At 43.3% G+C, this 15,589-nt stretch overlaps 1 protein-coding gene across 1 annotated transcript in view; it reads left to right on the top strand.

Moving 5' to 3' along the window:
* The window catches only part of exoc4 (exocyst complex component 4), a 106,600-nt gene that overhangs the window by 72,602 nt on the left and 18,409 nt on the right, over nt 1-15,589 (top strand). The window contains exons 14-16 of the mRNA XM_084039292.1: nt 1,579-1,715; nt 2,755-2,910; nt 4,582-4,760. Of these exons, the coding sequence (XP_083895418.1) occupies nt 1,579-1,715; nt 2,755-2,910; nt 4,582-4,760 (472 nt within the window). The remainder of the gene's footprint in view (nt 1-1,578; nt 1,716-2,754; nt 2,911-4,581; nt 4,761-15,589) is intronic.

The raw sequence follows: 15,589 nt of genomic DNA, 5'->3' as shown, positions 1-15,589 counted from the left end.
GCAAAGGGTGCTCCCTTGGCAGAGACGAGGCCTTGGTTAGCACTCCATGGGCATGGGCACCGCTACGGATCATTACTCCCCTCAGTGGAGTGGTTTGTGTGTGCGCGTGTGCACGCTTGTCTGCTCGTGGCAGAATGAGCGAGGGGGAAACTGAAACACAGTAAGAGCTATTAATATTAATATCATTCTATCACATCAGGGGTCCTTCCATATTGTGGTGATCAATTACAGTCACAACTGCCCCCTACAGTCTTTTCAACCACTAGCTACTGGCCTTGACTATTACTGAAGTTGATAAACCCCCCCCACTAAAATAACTGAGATAACAATAACTGTTATATCATGCAGACTCCGGGGTTTGTACATTTTACCTTTCAAAGATTCAGGCATATTATTGATAACATACTGAGATCATGTGATTTAGTAATCCAGATGTTGACTCTGGACTAGACTATCTAGTTTTCCTGCTTGGTTCTGGCATGGAGCGCTAAAAAAGCAAGTACTTCCTTCCAGTTGCCAAAAGCTTCTGCTCCAGCAGTTGTTTGCGCCCGCCCGCAGGTCATTTCCATTTTTACTCATCTTTGACCGAGCCGCTAACATTCCCATTTCATACCTAAACAATGGAACTCCAATATTAATTTTGCATAGGAAGAATATTGAGATGGATATTAACAATATGAATGATGAATAGAAATTGCATGTTTAACTCAAGATCCCCCCTCTCTGTTTATCTTTGTGTGGGTTTTTTTTTTGCTCCGCTTCACAGGCGGCACCGGCTTCCGCAGTCGTGGCGAATTTCCGAGTGAGCGCGGCAAGGCTATCACCCGACTAATAGCGAGTTATCACTGTTATTGGAGATGTAGGATAGATTAGGTAAGTGCTAGGAGCAGGCAAGCTGGAACCTACCGAGTTGTAATCTCATTTAACAGCTCTTGAATTGCTCAAAGGTGTGTGTTTTCTGGAAAAAAAGTTTGCTCTCCGTGTGTATGTTTGAGTGCGTCTGGGGATATGAAGCCGCTCTGCTGTTCCCGGGCCAGCTATTAGTCACGCAGGAGTGGCTAATCTGTAATGGCTGCTGTCACAGCCCCTGCCGTGGCTCCTGGTGATGGGTGCACTGTGACAAATGCACACACACACACACACACACACACACACACACACACACACACACACACACACATACACATACACACTTTCAACCTGAGAACACACATAACACAAAGTTTAAAACGCACACAAAAAAAAAAAAATATGTGCACTCACACTGATTCACTTACACGCAAGGAATCATCCATTCCAGCAATACAGTGTTACAACTCCTGACAAGCTCTCCAGCACCAGTCATCAGTCCAGCCGCAGGTGACAGATAGACAAGCGGAGCCGGAGTCATCCTGCTATATTGGCACTGCGGCAGACTGGATCTGACTGAGCACTTGCATACAGTCCTCCTTCATTTTCGTGTCGGTTACTTTTTCTCGTCCTCAAGTTCAAAACTCTACACTTTCATGTCTAAATGAAACCAAGCAAGCACTCAGTGCTTTCCTCCTGTTTCTGCCCCCCCCCCCCCCCCCCCCCCAGAGCACAGTGGTAGTGGAGAAGTCCATCCAGGATCTAATGAGCCTGATGCAAGACCTGAGTGCCTACTCCAACCAGTTCCTAGAGATGGTCTGCGACAAACTCAAGGAGTACAAGGAAATCTGCAACACAGCCTACAGGTATTACATTACATTTAGCTGACACTTTTATCCAAAGTGACTTCCAATAAGTGCATTCAACCGTGGGGGGTACAAACCCAGAACAGCAAGAATCATGTAAGTGCATTAGCTTCAAATAAGCCAAACTACAGAGTACAGCTAGAAGAAGGAGGCTAGCTGAATCCTTTTTATGTCGTGGCCAGAGAAATTGGCACAATGTCCACTTTGTCTCAAGGACGCACTGATTGGATTTTGGTGGGCAAAGGTCACTGTGACCTCACAAAACACATTTGTGGCTCAAGAACTCAAGAATCTTCTCACACAAGTGTGTTAATGGGATGAAGTGGAGACATTTTGGACAGCATTCTATTGATTACATTTAAAAAATAATGGGGAAATATCAGTGTAGATATTTAATGAAGGGCTTTACACACACTCAATGGCACACACTTTGGTGCCAACATACATCCATGCTCCCCTGGGGACTATGGAACACCTGGCCAGGTAAAGAGGGTGGTGGGAGCTAGGGAATATGGAGGGGTGAGAGAGGGAGGGAAAAACGGGCCGGGAGAAGCAGGAAGAGGACTGGAAGACTGCTGGGAGTCCGTCTGTACTCTGTCACAGGTCAGCCTCAGTCTCACCGGGAGTGATAAAGACGAGCCTAACAGAGGCTGCCAAAGTGTACGTGTGTGTGTGTGCGTGTGTGTGTGTGTGATGTGTGTGTGAAACCCTGGAGTGCTTGTGTGTCTCTACTTGTTAGTATTATATTAATTGCATAACCAAGCAGTTTCTCCAACCCGGATATATGCACACAAAGCAAATATAGGTTGGCAGGCTTCCCCATGCTGCTATAATACCACTTTACATGTCAGTACAGATGCTCAACCACCTGAATATTGATTGTCTGAGTGTTCTGAAACAAACAACATGTCTTTGATTGATTTGGAAAGCTGAATCTCTCTTCTTAATGTCATTATTGTCTTCTGTTACGAGCAAGGATAGCAACAACGTGTGTTATGTATTTTAACTTGCCTGTCGTCTTACGTCTTTGTGCTATCAGGGGTGTGGTCCAGTGTGAGGAGAAGCTTACCATCAGTGCCTCCTGGTCTAAAGACGAGGACATCAGTCGTCTGCTCCAGTCGCTCCCCAACTGGGCAAACATGGCTCAGCCCAGGCAGACGCGACAGAAGAGAGAGGATGAGGAGGACTTTACTCGGTACACACAGAGAACATATGTACCAGTTCATCTAAATGTGCAGCTGCCGTGTGTCATAAACAAACAAACAAAAACCCTACACTCCAACAAGTAGGGTAGCTAACTGTACCCACACACACACACACGGAGAAGGAGACATACACCACCACAGTTGAGCAATCACGTAGATAATCCCTCCCTCCCGTCTTCGCTCCTTTATTCACATATTATTGAATCCTCCGTCGTTGACTGAGAAGCACCCATAAAATAAATCATGATTGCTCTTCTAAACACCCACTTTCAGAAGGAAGTAAAGAAACGAGGGAAGAACAAAATAGGAAAATATAAGGAGAGCAGACGGAGGCAGGGGTGGGTGGTGTGGTGGGGTTGGGAGGGGGGGGGGGCAGTCTTATCGAAATTGCCTTTGAAAGTGCGCACTCTTCAGGGAACACTGGAGCTCATCGAAGCGGAATAGTAAAGTAAATAAATAAATTGGTTATGTGGCCTAAGAAAGTCAATCTGTTGTGTGTACGCTCCCTCCCTCCCTCTCACCCCCTTTTCTCACACACACACACACACACACACACACACACACACACACACACACACACACACACACTGTAAAAGCTCAGAGATAGCAAGGGGGAGACAATAACATTGTTTGATTTGAGAGCCATAGATGTTTGTATCACTGCGAAAGGGGGATTAGCTTCCACACGACTGGCAACCCAGGGTGTTAATAAAGCCTCATTAATAAACTACACATGCCTGTGTGTGTGAGTGAGACATTATGTGTTTGCCGTTGTTGTTCAAAAGGATCTTGATCTTGTGGGCATCCTGGGGACTCCGGAGGCCGGTCCCCGGGCCAAGAGTCTGCAGCACCGCGGCGCTGATATTTAGTTATCCAGCTTCCCCGCTCTCTTCCCATCTTTCATGCCAGTCACTAACGCTGCCCATCCAAAACCACAAGTGCTCGTACATACAGTGAAGAGGAGGGGTTTTGATCTTTTTTTTCTCCACCCTGTAAATCTCTGCCGTCTGTTCGTCTTCTACTTCTAAATGTTCTCCATCACCTGTTGTTTTTCTCCCCCACCGACTGTTTAAAGTAACTCTGTCAAAAGGATTGTCTGAACACCGTGTCCAACATTCATGTGTCCCTATCTTCCAGACATCTCTCTCTTTATCCGTCTTGTTTCTATTTACCTAGTTTGGACAACTGTCCATCGCTGCCCAGTACACGGCTCCTATTCAGCCCCACGTCATTGCACATAAAAGCATGGGATTATTATCATACTTTAACCCTCGTAATATAAACACCCACAGTATGAGCACACTTTAGAAATAGATGAACACATACATTTGCACACCTATTCCATTCAACGACCCATTATGTTTTATTTTTCTGAAAATTGGCTTCTAATATAGCGTTTATGTAAGCCGCTCACTGCCTCTGCGGAGCCAAACCGAATTACCAAACTGGTAATTTTATGAAAACTTAACTTAATGCCGTAGAGTGATTATAGGGTTTTTCATAGTCATGCCTCTTATTCTTCAAACATAAATTTGTTCTACCCTTTTTTATTAGCAGTCCTTTTTTATAAGGGCTTTTGCTGCGATGGTAAAATCATGTTTTTCTTTGCAAACAATATCTTGTGTGAATCCTCTAACATTCCACACTCTCTTATCATTTAGGGCGGCTTTTGCCAAGGAGTCCGAGGTGCTTACCGGGAACCTCGGAGACAAGTTAATCCCCCAGAATGAGATCCTGCGGGACGTCAGTGACCTGAAGGCTTTGGCCAACCTACATGAGAGCATGGAGTGGCTCGCCGGGCGCCTTAAGACGTTCTTCACCAACCTGCCTCATGCCTCCAGTAAGTAAAGGATATGGAAGTAGTTCATACATGTTGACCAATGAATGCCACTGCATCTTTTCCTCATTATGATTGATATAGCCCACAAAACCAGGTGTGGCTGTGGTCAGCTGATCAGGGGCAGACATGTTTGACTGCCGACGGCATGTCACGGCACTTTTACGTTGCATCACTATGACGATCAGCTAAGAATCCTGCCGACACTGACAGGGCACAACCTGCAGTGGAAAATGAAATCTAGAAATGTACCCGGTACCAGCAGTGATTTGAGTAGAGTTGAGTCGAGCTGTATCATGCAGTGGAAATGTCACAGTGCTGTAGTAGCAAACGCTTAATTAGAATCCGCTCAACTCCTTCTCTCCCCGTTCTCTTGGCAAAAGCCGACATACTTGAGGTCTCATACTTCTATGCATAATTAAGGTGGCATATCTATGCATGTTGGCAAGAAACCGTGACATCACAAGATAGCATGTAGGAAGTGATTGACAGACTGTATGCTGATATGTATCACCTCAATAACTAGATTCTCCCCATCGTACCCAAATCCCTGTTCCTTTAAGTGGATATCTTTACAGGTGTTACTCTGTTGATGAAATTAAATTAAGCAAATATATATATATGTCACACTGACGCCATCACAGATAACTGTTGCTGTAAAAGGAATTATTGTCTTTGACACATGAATTCTTCTTGTTGAATGGTTGAGCTGCACCAAAAATAAGATTATCCTTCCTGACGTTTTCTTTCCCCAGTTTCCTATATGCCAAAAAATATTACTATTCAGGAAAATAGTGTGTACACGTTAGTGTTTTCTCATCACATCCAACAGAATTCAGGAGTATGATAGTTTAGTGAGGCTTAAAACCCGGAAGCACCTGGGAAGAAGCCTTCACGGACCGGTATATTACAGCCTTGAGCAATATTACATCATTTTCTTCCCAGGCGACATTGCTAGCAGTCTCTCAGTTCATTAAGCAGTTATTGATCAGAATACACTGCAGATAAAACACATTGTCTGGATGGTTGTCACAGTCGGGGACATATGAAGTTTCCTCATCCTTTGCTGCGGTACTTTCCTAGCAACACTTCTTACCTGTGCCTCATTAAGTTCTTGTTTGAGTGTGTTATTATCACACACTCATTACCTTCTCTACTGGAGTTGTCAAAGTGCACTTTACACACACTCATTATCGTGGCTCTACCGTAATCAGGACTCATAGATAGAGTCCCTACTCACTCATCACTTTTGTATCATTAATCACTGATCACAATGATCTGCCTACGTATAGTATGACATGTGTGTGTGTTCACACTCTTGTTAATCACTAATCGTTAACTAATGTTTTTATCCTCCTCACTTTAAGAACCTGTTTAATCTCTTGATGAAGCGTCTAGCATCTTGTAATATTCTCCATCAAGTCCACATCAGCATAATATGATAGCAGTCAAGGACTTATTACTCCTATGAATGACTCAAACAGTAGTAGTGGACTGTTTTTGTAACTTTTATTGGCAGACTCTTTATTTTGTTATTTCTCATCAAAACAAGAGTTTAAATATGCAGTTTTAAAGCTTTCCCTTACACCACGAACAAATGTCAGACATGATTTTTCCCGTAATGTTTATGTAATGTGTTGTTTATGTCATTCTAAGAAACTAATCCAATATTTAATATATTTAAAAATGCTGTCAAGCGGAATTTGTACCGTTTGTTGGGTGGTGTATTGTCAATCTAGACATGATGATGCTCTTGAAGATTTTTTCTTTCTTCAAGAGTGCTGTTGTGTTTATCTTGCAGAGAGACGTCTGTGTTTAGATATTTAAAGTCCACTTTCTACTATTTGTTAGTGACACGCTTTATGCAGCACTGGATTCAGTTTCAACACATAGATGTTTTTGTCACCTGTTTATACAGCTCGTTCATTCACCTCTGTAGTTATTGTGTTTTAGTACTCGGGAAAACAAATTTCGGTCCTCTGGTAAGTTATGCACCTCTCCTAAATGGGGGGAGAGAGAGAGCATCAAGTCTTATCAGCGATGGCCACTCTCTCACGTCAGACCTGTGATTGCTCTGAACACGCTATGTTGCTGTCGCGTATCGCAACTTTTCTTTCAGACATGAAACAATTAAATGAGAATTTTCAGATATTCTTATTTGGGCCTGACTTTATCACTATCTCTTTTTGAACTGTTCCCTTCCCCTCTCTCTCCGACGCCAGCTTTCTTCGTTTATTCATAGATAAGAATTCAATAAAAGTACGGAAAGGGACGTGACATAATTATCATTAATTCTGGCGGGTGGCACTAATGGGAAGGATAGGCCAGTCACTTATCATGCTAGGACAGCCTCCGTATTGTTCATTATTTAGTGTTTGCCGAGCTGATGACGGACTACGTGTGTTGGTATGGGTGTTAGCGTGTGAGCGTGCACGTGTCTGTGTCTACATAAGCATGCAATGTGTAAGATGGGACAAGGGTACGGCAGGGAAAAAGGACCCCACCTTATCTCATCCTCCAAACCCCCCTCTCCCTCCTCACGTCTATGCCTCTCCAAATTGGATTTTATATTACAGAAGCAGTCAGGTATGAACAACTCATTTTCCTTTCCCTTCTTTTTGCTTTTTCTTTCTTTCATTCCTCTTTCTGGCTGTCTTACTTCATTCTTTCTTTCTATTTCTTTCTTTCCGTCTTGGTATTTCTTTCATTCTCCCTTTCTTTTTTGCCCTCCGTTCCTTCTCTCCTTCCTTCTGCCTCTTCGTCATTCTGGCACGAGTGTGAACATTGTTCTCTTCGAGTGGTCTGGTAGATTCTCTCCATGGTTGGGTAATCTCTTCAGTGATGTTTGGTTTGGTCACCTTCCTGTGTGATTGAATACTCCCAGATACGTCGTTACACACATTGTTATGCACTGAAGTATAAAAAATACATTTAAGTTTGTGCAGTTTTGTGTGTGTGGATACCTGTAGGGAGAGCATATATGTGTGTGTGTGTGTGTGTGTGTGTGTGTGTGTGTGTGTGTGTGTGTGTGTGTGTGTGTGTGTGTGTGTGTGTGTGTGTGTGTGTGTGTGTGTGTGTGTGTGTGTGTGTGTGTGTGTGTGTGTGTGTGTGTGTGTGTGTGTGCGTGTATAAATATTGTCAGAGTGGATTAGAAGTCCAGTGCTGCGACCAGATGGGTGATAAGACCCTTTCTGCAGCCACCTTCACGGCAAATCAGCATCAGTGGTCTGTCTATATACACACACGCCTTCACACACACACAATCTATTTTTGGTCGGAAAATGGGTGCTCATGGGCAGGGCATTAAAGTCACACCATTTATTTAACTGTAGCTAATTGAGTCCGGACCGGTGGGATTGTTTGTTGTTATTGAGCTGTCTTTATATGAAAGGGTGAAGAAGGAAAGAGAGAAGTTGTACATGCATATAGTCTTGTATGACACTGTTCACAGCCGAGGGCTCTCACTTATACGGCACTGCATAGGATTTACACTAAATGTTTGCTTATGTATGTATTTATGTGTATGTATGTATATGCATGTGTATGTGTATATATAGGCTATGTATGTATGCATGGGTGTATGTGTGTATGTATGCATGGGTGTGTATATATGTATATATATATGGTGGAAATTGGAAACTCGTACAGGAGCAGAGGCCACAGGAACCTTGGTAGTATCCCATGTTGGTACACCCATGCTTTGAGAGCCCAGTTTTGTCTGTCTTCTTCAGCCATCTCTCCAACTCCTCGCAGGTGTTTCTGATGGAAGTTGTATCTCTGACACTGCTGTCAAAGACCTTTCCCAGGCTTTTCACTGGTTTTTCAGACAGGGTTGGGATTTGAGTTCCTGAGATGGTGAACCGAAACTTCTCCACCATCCTGCCCTTCTTCAGCACTACAGATCTGGATTTTCAGTGAGAGACCTTATTCAGTGGTTTTCCAGTTCTCATCCTCCCCCCCCCTCTCGGGCTCCCCTGGGGGTATTGTTCATTTTATCGTTCCATAGCTAGCTTTGAGTTCCTCTTCACAGAGGCTGCAGCTAGGGTTGCTAGCCCATGCCACCCCGGTTGCCGTCTTCCCGAGCTGCCATCTGTCTCTCCAGAAGTCACCAGCCTCTTCCTGGTTGTCAACCAGCCTGTTCCTGGTTGTCACTGATTTCTTCAGACTGACAGTTTGTGATGATACATCTACTGATGCTAAGCTAGGGCACATCGTCAGGGCTCAGCTTGTGCTCTAGCAGCATTTGTCCACGGATCTGCTCTTTTGATCCAGAGCCACCTCGATGCCTTCTCTGCAGCCTCGTGCTGTTGCAAATGGCCCTTCTCCTTCTCTCACCTGTGATGCCGTATGCAGTATAGGCCTTGTAGAGGGACTGCCCCGCAAAGCCTCTGCACCCCGACTCCACAGGTAAGCACCAGTCTCAAAGACCTTGGTCCTAAGTTTGGAAATGGTACCAGGGCTGTCACCAAATTATGCTGCCACTCTGCATACCGGAACACCAGCTTCCACTTGCCCTATTGCACGGGCATTATCTTGAAGGGACAAACGTGGCATGTTTATGCTTGGAGCACACAAACTCAACAAAGTTGCAGGACCCATGCACACAAGTGCTGTCAATTAGACCTGCCAGCACTTGAAGCTCAAAATAAGAGTGAATACCAACAGAAGAATATTGGGATTTTGGCACATTTTTTTGGGCGTTTAGCTGTTGCTCATTCCATGAATGCATGATCCTTACAAGTTGAACCTCGTTGTAAAGGTGACTAATCAGGCTTTCCAACCATATAACATACAATACCAATTGGTATGGGGAGGAATAATCAACTGAAATAACCTTTCCAAACTTTTTTTTGAGGAGTTTGTATTACGCACTGTTCTTGAGCTAATCTGAAGGCCACATGAAGTTTGGAGGTCTGTAGTGATTACAGAAAGTCGGCGATGTGTAAAACGGACTTACTAAAAATATAATTCAAAGTGGTAAGTAGGCTGTACGCTGACACAGATAAGTCATTCCCACCGATGAAAATCTGTATCTCGCATATAAAACATCATAGCACCTGGAGTAAAACCTGTCAAAATATTAGTTAATTAACTTTTTAGGACATACTGGCCGAATTAATAAAGTTATTCGGAGTAAACCTTGTCAAAATAAAAATCAATTCACTTTTGAGGTGAGAATGGCCAAATTAATTTAGTTTTTTGAAGGAGGGAAAAACCGGACCACCCGGAGTAAACCTCGTCAAAACAATAGTCAATTCACTTTTGAGGAGAGAATGGCCGAATTAATAAAGTTTTTTGATGGAGGGAAAAACCGGAGCACCCAGAGTAAACCTTGTCAAAATAATAGCGTGAATGGTTGCTTGTCCCTACATGTCGGCCCTGCGATGGACTTGAGTCCAGGGTGCAACCCGTCTTAGCCCGCGAGACTGAATACGGGATAAGCGGGAGAGGATGGATGGACGGACGTCCTGCTCTCTGCAGTTGGCATCTTTCTTTGCCCCTATTGCAGTGCTCTTACTCTCCAGAGCTTTTTCTTCTTTTTCTACTTTTTTGGAGAGCTTCTGATGTTCCTTACAAAGCCTCTCGTTCTCCTGTTTCATGGTGGTGTTCTTGGCTTTCAGGGGGTTGTAGACGACGGTCAAAGCTCTTTCCCCCTGGAGTTTGTTTTGGAGCTCCAGAGTCTGGTGCTTAAGAGTCTCGTTTTCTAGGCTCAGGGCTTTGTTCTCCGACTTCAGGGCGTTGCTTTTGTCCAGTAAAGTCTTTTCCTTGGAGAGCTTTTTCTGCAGCTCCTCTAGCTGTTTTTTCAGAGTGTTATTCCGCATTGTGTGAACTTGTCTCTCCTTCTTCATGAATTCAAATTTTTTCTTGAAGTTGGAAGGAGCGAGATTTTTGCTCAACTCCTGGATGTCTTTGGTGATTCCGTCATTCTTCAGCTTCATGACGTCCATTTGTTCTTTCAGCTGGGCGCAATTGTTCTTCAGGTTTTCCTGGTCGAGAACCTTCTGGAAGGCGTCAGAGTGGGCTTTTCTCAGGACTCTGTTTTGTGCCACCAAGACTTTCACTTCAGCTTCTAATTGAGCATGATTGTCCTTGTTATTTTTTAGGATTGAGAGATGCTCATTCATGAACTGGGTACGCTTTTTCAAGTTGTGGTTGACTTTCTGCAGAAACTCTTTCTTCAAATCGTTGACACACTGCTGCCTTTCGTTTAGCTGTAGGAGTTGTTTTGTCAGGGCGTCGTTTTGACATCTCATGGCTTCTTTTGAAGCTTTTATTTCATTGAAGTTGACCTGTGTGGCCTTTTCCAGTTGTTTGTTCAACTTGTGAATTTCCTGCTGCAGAGCATCGTTACACTGCCTCATCTGATGTTTCTCAGCATTTAAGGATTCTAGCACAGCATTGGTTAGCTCCTGCCTCCTGTTCAGCTGCGAGTGTTCCTCTTGCAGAGCTTTCTTCTGCTGCATCAATGCATCCAACTCTTTCATGTTTACTGCTTTCATTTCCTGGTGAATTGCATCAACATAGCTGAAATTTTGGACCTTGTCAATGAGGGCGAGCACTTCATTTCGGTGGCCATCACATTGTAGCTTTGTTTCTCTTTGATCTGCCATCAGTCTGCAATATTTTTCATCCAAACATCCCCATGTCCTAAATTCTCTCTGGGCCTTGCACAGGTAGCTGTACAAGGACTTTAGCATGTCGTTTACTTTCTTTAGTTCCTCCTTCATGAAATCGTACTTCGTAGTGTGGCTGATATCCAACTCATTCATGGTCTGGTTTTCCATTTCCATTTAAAAGGCTTTTTGTTTTGTCGTTCACAGAAATGCAGAACCAAGTTGTATTGTCTGTGTTGAAGAGATGATTGGCAATGTGTTTCAGTGAGACTGACTTCAAAGTACCCTCTACTGCCACCTATATTTATAGACTATTAAATTCCGGAATTTTGCTACAAAGGCAGTGCCTCTGATCAAAGGCAGTGACATCATCGGTGTGCTTTGTTCTTTGTTGCCATGGCAACTGTCCTTCTGAGTTGCATTCTATATGGATAACATTTTTTTGTTATGAATTTAATTCTACATACAACAACATTGACATATTAAACAGTTAAGTCTGTTAAGTTATCAATAAACTAGCAGCTAGCAGCTATTGCGTATTATAAACAGTAAAGACGGACAAGGTGTTAATTTAACAGGATAACACAATAACTTGTCTGAACTGAAAAGTCAATCAGCAACTAGACAGAACCAGTGGTACCCTGCTCTACAAACTCTATTTGACCAGCAACGATAATTTGCCAAGTCATCAGAAGAACAATAAACAGGACTGTAACTGAAAACATTAACATGGACCAGATCCCTGTTTACACTGTGGAGAAATCTGGGGCCTATACTACAAAGCAAGTTCAACATACCCAGGGTATCTTTCAGTCATGCAGCTTAAGTAACCCTAACAAATGCAATGGGAGATAAGCGGTCACATGAAGCTGGTTATCAACTCGTTAAGTCAACTCAGGGTTTCCCTTTCCAGCTATGAGCGCGTGCACGTAAAAGAGGCGGCTTTTGCAGCATTTGACCAATCACAAACATGGATCAGTCAGGTAGCGGAGCAGCATATTTCACGTACGAGGAGCAAACCATAATCTTACAGAAATATGAAGAAGTTAAACATATAATACAGGTAAAAGGCAACAATTTCATCTGCCAAATGCAGGAAGGACAGCTGACAAAAACTCGCCAACTGTGTGAATGCGTAAGTTGTATAGTATTAGTAGTCGTGTAATATGACTGCCCCATCATGAGGGAACTACTAGATCTGACAAAAATATAACTTTAAAATAATGAATGTGTTGCTTAGATGTATTCTTATAACGTAGTGTATGACAATATCAGCCTAATTCTTTCAGCTGCAATCCCGGTGGTGTAAAACGGACTTGGGAGCAAATAAAATGAATATAAAAACATAATTCAAAGTGGTAAGTAGGCTGTACGCTGACACAGATGAGTCATTCCCTCCGATGAGAATCTGTTTCTCTCATATAAAACATTGTCAGGGAAAGAAAAAGGGTTTTTGCCGGTCTCTGAACACTCTAGTTCTCCGAAGAGACCCTCTCACAATCCACTGAGCTTCTTTTTTTTTTACCCACGCACCAAGAGAGCTGATTGGTCAGTAGGCGGCGTGTTTCTCCACGTTGATCTCTTATCAGGAACATAACCTGCTCCGGAGCAGGTTAGCTCTGCAGCGTAAGTTACCATGACGATCTACCCCTACCAGTGTCGTAGGACAGAAAACCCAGGATAAACGCTTAAATTACCTCGCTAAGCCCAAATCCTGCTTCATAGTACAGGCCCCTGGCTTCCCGACAACTTCACCAACTGCATCTACAGATGAACCTTCCTTCATGGAATCATTTTATGTTCACAGAAACCCTGAGCTTAACAATACAATAAAACACAATCTGAACACTCTCATATATAAACCTTACAGTTATAATACTGTTTTCTTTTTCTTTGTTTTAACTACATCAGACAACATTTTAAAGTGTTGTTATTGATATTGTTTGGATTGTTCTAATCTTTATTTAAAAAATTCTCCCTATTCATTGTGATTTCTCCGTGGTATCGATAATGGTATCCAGTATTTTCCTGGGTATCGGTATCAAGTTTACAATTATACTTTTATGACAACCTTTATATTATTCATTATAGGGATCAAAATATAGTGGTCAAAACCTGGTTATCACCTTGAAGCTGCACGGAAGCTATCTCAGATGTAAGAAATATAGAAAGGGAAGAAAATACTGAATTGTTTCATTGTTGTTGTTTAGCCTCTATTAGTTGTCACTGGATATGGGTAGTGGATGATAGTCACTCATAGTCACATTCCCTGAGGCAGCCCTCCCTCTGCCAACCAGGTGTGTGTTCACAGAAGTGGTGAATTGGAGGGTAATAATCAAGCACACACTGCTGCTCAGGGAGCTCCGTGGAAGATCCCAAGACAGAGGAAGTTTCAGCATAAAGTCACACACACACACACACACACACACACACACACACATAGAGGCCTGAGGGGCAATGTCAGCATGACAGACATTTTTTGTTGTTGTTGTTGACTGCTGTGTGTGTTTATATGAATTTTAGATATTTTTTAATAATATTTGCCAGTGTGTCTGGGAGCCTTGTGTACTCAACGTGGACCTGCAAACAGGAGCCCATGAACAGTTTGGAGGCGTTTTCATAGTGGACAATCTTTTCTTTTGTTCAGACTTTTGCTTCCCACCAACACTTAATGTGCTTGTGTGCATTTATGTGAGACCTGACCATCATAACATCGGAACAGGCCTCTAATCTATGCTACAGGGTTTCTGAAGAAGAACCATGATTTCTCCTTGTGGGAATAAGTTCCTCCTCTCACACATTGTTTTAACCTTGACTATGCCGAGTGTAGGTCTTTCCCCTTTAGCAGTTTTTTTTCCTTGACTCCATTTAACAAGGCAAGTTGACTAAGAACTCATTCTTATTCAGTGCAGAGGCCTGGGGGACAAGTTGCAGAGGGAGATGATGATGGTTTTTTTCACTAGACCATTTTTCTCTTTTGTTTTTCTGTCTGTGTGGGTTTTATAGCCGTTTCTGTCCAAAATGTCTTGCAAGTGTTGATTCTCTCCTTTTATAAGACACAATTAAGCAGTTTGCTGGTCTTCAGATATGAAAATACTTCAGTCTCATTCTCCATTTTTTTTTCGTTCTCCCCCCTCAGTTTCTTTGGACAGAAGTTAAGTTCCCCAGGTGCAAATGTTCATCCTTTTCCAGAGGCAGTAAAATAATTAATAACTCCCCTCTTCTCTTACACAGTCATTTATGAATCATTCATCTTACCACCACTGCAGGATTCTGTCCTTTGCCTATCTTTCTCTATTTTCCTCGCCATTCCTGTGCTTTTTAAACAAAGCCGATCATGACTTGCATCAGATGTTTACCATCCGTATTTGTCGTTTTAGTCTCTAAATGGCACTCAGGCCAAAGAGTGCACGATTGAGCTTGTGCTTAATATGAATCGTCCCTGTATGTATGCATCTGCATGCTTGCATGTGCGTAAGAATGCGGATTCCATCACTGATCTTCTCCCTTAATGTCTGCCACCCTCATCTTCTGCAGATGGCGTGCAACAGACGTTCCCCTTAAATGGGATTCAAAAATAATTGGATAAGCACAGCGCGCACACATACACGCATACCTTCACATGAGCGCATAAACAGATACATGACACGCGCGTACATAGCATCGCGTTTAATCAGCAGAGAGAAAGAAAAAAAAAAAAAAGAGGGCAAGAAAGTTGTCAGTCAGGACCAATGAGTCGTCTCCTTTTGCCCGTCTGTCCCTGACTCTAATGGTGCCCCCCCATGCTGCGACGACTCCCTCGCATCATCAAAGCAGCGCGGGGTTTGTGTGTGTCTGTCTTGTGTTTTTGGGCATGTGTGTGCTTCATGAACACCCCCTGGAGAGACCTCCAGCAGTGTGTGCCACAGCGAGCCCTTTTTTTCCCTCATTCTGCTGCCAAAGTGAGTGAGCGTAATGCACATGAGAGGAAACAGAAGCCTTCGAGTCACTTTCACACACTCGCCTATGTGCACACACACACACACACACACACACACACTTTTGGAGGGAAAACACTCCAGGCAGGGGAAGTAAAATGATCTTGCTCTTTCTCTTGCGTGCACACACACACACACACACACACACACACACACACACACACACACACACACACACACACACACACACACACACACACAATGGTCTTCATCGGATAAATATCTGCCTTTTGTTGGGAGC

The sequence above is a fragment of the Eutrigla gurnardus genome, assembly GCF_963514095.1.
Source record: "Eutrigla gurnardus genome assembly, chromosome: 21".
Taxonomy (NCBI): domain Eukaryota; kingdom Metazoa; phylum Chordata; class Actinopteri; order Perciformes; family Triglidae; genus Eutrigla; species Eutrigla gurnardus.
Note: the sequence above shows the minus strand (reverse complement) of the source record. Positions and strands in the feature narration are given on the sequence as shown.